The sequence below is a fragment of the Leishmania martiniquensis genome, chromosome 21 (assembly GCF_017916325.1).
Source record: "Leishmania martiniquensis isolate LSCM1 chromosome 21, whole genome shotgun sequence".
Lineage (NCBI taxonomy): Eukaryota > Euglenozoa > Kinetoplastea > Trypanosomatida > Trypanosomatidae > Leishmania > Leishmania martiniquensis.
The window spans coordinates 671,964-675,865 of NC_090156.1; the positions used below are offsets into that span (position 1 = coordinate 671,964).

A 3,902-nucleotide genomic window follows, 5' to 3' on the forward strand; every position below is an offset into this window, starting at 1 on the left:
CTATTCCATACGCGCTTTCGACTCCTCGGGCTCTCCCTCTATCGGTGCGGTTTCTGCTGGCGGCTCCGAGCCGTTAGCGCCTCGAGATCGCAAGTTGTCTCGCGTGCGCCGAACGAAGGCGGCGTAACGGAAGTGAATCGCCAGGGCAACAAGGATGCCGCAGAACGCAAGCACCGTCGCTACAATAATCGGTGTCTGCACGCATATCTTGACGTTGCACTCGCGGTCCATCGGTATATTGAGCCGCCTCTGCTGCATGTCGATGTTACGGCCGAACATGCCAAGGTTGAAGGAGATGATGGAGCACATCTGCACGAAGAAGCTGAGGTTGTACAGGAAGTTGTGGTTGCTTTCGAACAAGCAGGGGAAGATGAGGGCATTGATGCCGGCAAACACGCCCTCCTCCAGGTAGACAAGGATGAAGGGAAGCAGTACAGCGCTACCCGGCAAAAATAGAAGGGCGAGGCCGGCGAGAAAGGCAAGCGCCGGAGAGAAGGGCAGCGCCATCGTCACAAGCACCTTTCGGTTTTCCGGATCCTGGTGCTGCACGTACGCCTCGAACAGCCCAAAGGCAATGCGGCCAACACTGCTACCCACTCCGAGGAAGGCTGTGTACAGGGAAGACAGCTGCGGGCTGCGCTCGCGGCCAGACAAAGCGATAGAGATAGTGGACGAGTTGTACATGACAATGACGCCCATGCAACCGTAGAATATGAAGAGCAGCATGATGAGCCACATGTCGATGCTGAGGAGGTAGTCCTTGATCGTGCCCGTGTAGCGGGGGTCCTGGTGCGAGTACTTGGCAACGGTGTCCTCGCTCTGGCTGCTCGTTTCAGTGCCCTTCGTGACGTTTATAGGCTCCATGATTTCAGCGCCGCCCTCTTTGCCTGCCTGCAGTTCCTGGCCAAAGCCGTCAAGCTGCACCAGGTCGGCCTCCGCACCGGCCTCCTTGGCGTGCGTGACAGCATCAGACCCCTCCAACTTCTCCAGCTCCGGATCCGGATCGATCACACCGCCAAGGGCACGGAAAGGCAGCAGCATTGAAAAGATGCTAAGCGTCAGCACCACTGTGATGGCGCCAACTGCCATCCTGCCGCTCCTGGAGATGCTCGATACGTACGCCATGACCGGCGCCTCGACCGTGAAGAAAACGAGCAGCAACAGTACTACGACGTAGCCGATGACTAGGCGAGGTATCGGCACAAACTTGCGCTCGTAGTACGGGGCCATGGACTGCAGCGCAGTCACCTCCACCTGCGTCTTGTCCTGGCGGCGCCACCAGTTCACGATGTACGGTGGCAGCACAATGACGAAGCTTGCCCAGATGCACACCACAATGACAATTGCGGTTAGGAAGTAGATGAAACCGCTGATGCTACCCACGAAGAAAGTGTCGCTCATCGAAGCCCACACAGAGCTGCCCAGGCCCGTCATCACCTTTGCGAGACACACAACGGGGCCGCGGTTGCGCGGGAACACCTCGACGAGCGTCGACACATAGCACGTATCGAGCAACCCGCTCGCCGCATTGAGGAAAGCGTAGAAGATGGTGATGGTGGCGGTGTTGCCGGGAATCTGGCCGCGGAAGACGCCGGTGAGGCCGATGCCACCGATAGCAGCCGAGATGGCGCATAGCCAGAAGAGCGAAAAGGGGCCGCACGACTCGAAAACGAAGGTATAGGGAATCGTAAAGTAGCAGAAGACAAGGCCGACGGTGCTAATGACCGTCAGGTCGCTCGAGGTCAGCTTGAACTGGCTGCGGAACTGTGTCGTGAACAGGTCAAAGGCGTACGTCAGCGACACGCACACGCTGCAGAAGAAGCAGCAGACGAGGAGGTGGAAGCGGCTGAGCTCAGAGACTGGGTGAAGGCCCCTCTCCTTGCGTTGTATGGCGTCGCGCGTCTGTGAGAAGATTGGCTTGCCCGCCTTCTTCACCCCCCTCACAAATGATTTGATCACCGACGGCATGGCTCGAGGATGCCGTCGGCCGTCGCGCGAAGGTCGGAATGCAAAGTGCACAGATGGGCCAGGCAGCGGTGGTCTCTCGCCCCCTGCGCCTTGCCTGCCTGTATCCGTGCGAGTGTATGGTGGTCGATGAATGCGTATCGCGTCGTGAAACGAGAGAGAGAGAGGTAAGCGCAAAGCACGCGTTTAGTGGTTGTGGTGGCTGTCCTTTGCCCGTCTGCTTCCCTTCCCGGCTCCTCGAACTATGCAGCTGAGGGCGCGGCGGTGGGGGGCAGGTGGACATCAACGTGGAGCCGGCAAAGAAAAGGGATGATTGAGAGAAGGGGAACCAGAGCAGGGGGCGTGGTGAAAGAGGGGGACTCAGCTGGACGGCTCGCTGGAATGCCGGTGACAGCAGAGGCTCGGGGGGGGGTATCGTTTTCACCTCTCGCCAAGGGTGAGAGAGAGAGATGAAAAGACACCAACGCCAAAGGAGTGACATCGCAGTACCGCGCCTTCTCCTCCGATGTAAGCATGCGTGTGTGTGTGTGCGTGTGCCGAAGTAGTGGCCCTGTGACGCCGCATAGCTCTCTTTGAGGAGGGGGAGTTTCACGAGGCCTTCCAGTCGCCCATTTCCAATCCCTTCCAACAACCAGTGCTGGACCCCCCCGCACGAGGTCTTGTCACGCATCGGCACGCGCCTACTCCACAACCGTTCCGCGAGGCGCTTCGTCTCCTTTTTCTTCTGCCAGCTGCGCCAGCGTGCTTACGTGCTTTTTTTGTGTGCGAAACGACAGCCGTTAAGAAAGCGGACTGGAGATGTGAAGACCAACGGCTTCGACACACGTTTCGTATTCACATTTGTTCGCCGCCTTTCCCGCGATCGACACACACACACGTAGATGCATAGACACGGTCAGTCTTACATGCGGCCGAAGACGCATTGATTTAGACGCACATCGGGGAGAAGAGGAGAGCGAAGAGAGAGATGTTATTTGTGAGCGGTGAAAAACGTTGCGAGCTCATTGAAAAGAAAAAAAAATCGTCCTTTGTGTCATCATTGAGAGGGCGGGAGCGACTATGAAGGATACGAACGGTGCACCGGCACCCGGAGCGATTCCTAATCGTTATCGTAATCGGCGTGCTTTGTCGGTGGTAGTTCTGTGGGGCGGAGGGGGAGGAGGAGGGGAGAAGGGTAATCGTGTTCCTTATGCCAAGGCGATACCGGCAGGAATAGAGCGCCTCGTGTACGTGAGAGCGAAGGTGATTGCGCAGATGTAGAGCGCGTACGCGGGTGCGGAGGGAGCAGTCGTCGAGGCCTCCTTTCTGACCGCGTGGTGCCGTGAGGGGGAAGCGGAAGAAGTGTAGTGAACATGGATGATAGGCGCCGTGGAAGAAGGGTGAAAAGAGAGAGCGGCAGGTCAGCGAAGTGCCCTCTCGCAGACCGAAAACATGAAGCAGCATTAGAAGGGTGTCGTCAAGGCGACGCTTGCACCACGCGAATGGAAAGAGAAACTCTATCGCGCACCCCCTTCCCTCTCTTTCTCAGACTCGTCGCACCGCCGCGCGTGCGGAGAAGCGGGTCACAGATGAAAGCGGAAAAAGTAAAAGGCGAGCAAAAAAAGGGGAGTAACAGAACCAACAGAGGCATTTTTTTATTCCGTGTCAAAGAAGGGGTGTGGTGCTCGCACTCTCCGCCTTCCGGTGAAGAGGAAAGTAAAGCAGAGAAGAGGGGCGAGGGAGAACGCCTGTGTGTGTGTGTGTGTGCCTAAGAAAGTTCTCCTCGTCAGAAAAAAGGGAAAAGAAGACGGCGTGTCTTCGCCATCGCCCCTGCGCACGCATACGTAGCGATGAGAGAGAGCGAGTCAGTGGGAGAGCGCCGCACCCATGAGGAGGCGGCGCAAAACGGCCGCCGCACTGTCCTACAGACGCACACAAACGAACATCACTCCTGGCCC

At 57.8% G+C, this 3,902-nt stretch overlaps 1 protein-coding gene across 1 annotated transcript; it reads right to left on the reverse strand.

The window, feature by feature from the left end:
* Positions 1-1,968, reverse strand: LSCM1_04771 (uncharacterized protein; the record flags this gene model as incomplete). Its single annotated transcript, XM_067322263.1, has 1 exon — positions 1-1,968. The coding sequence occupies one exon, from the start codon at positions 1,966-1,968 to the stop codon at positions 1-3; it is 1,968 nt and encodes a 655-aa protein (XP_067179060.1).
* Between the last annotated feature and the right edge of the window lie 1,934 nt (positions 1,969-3,902).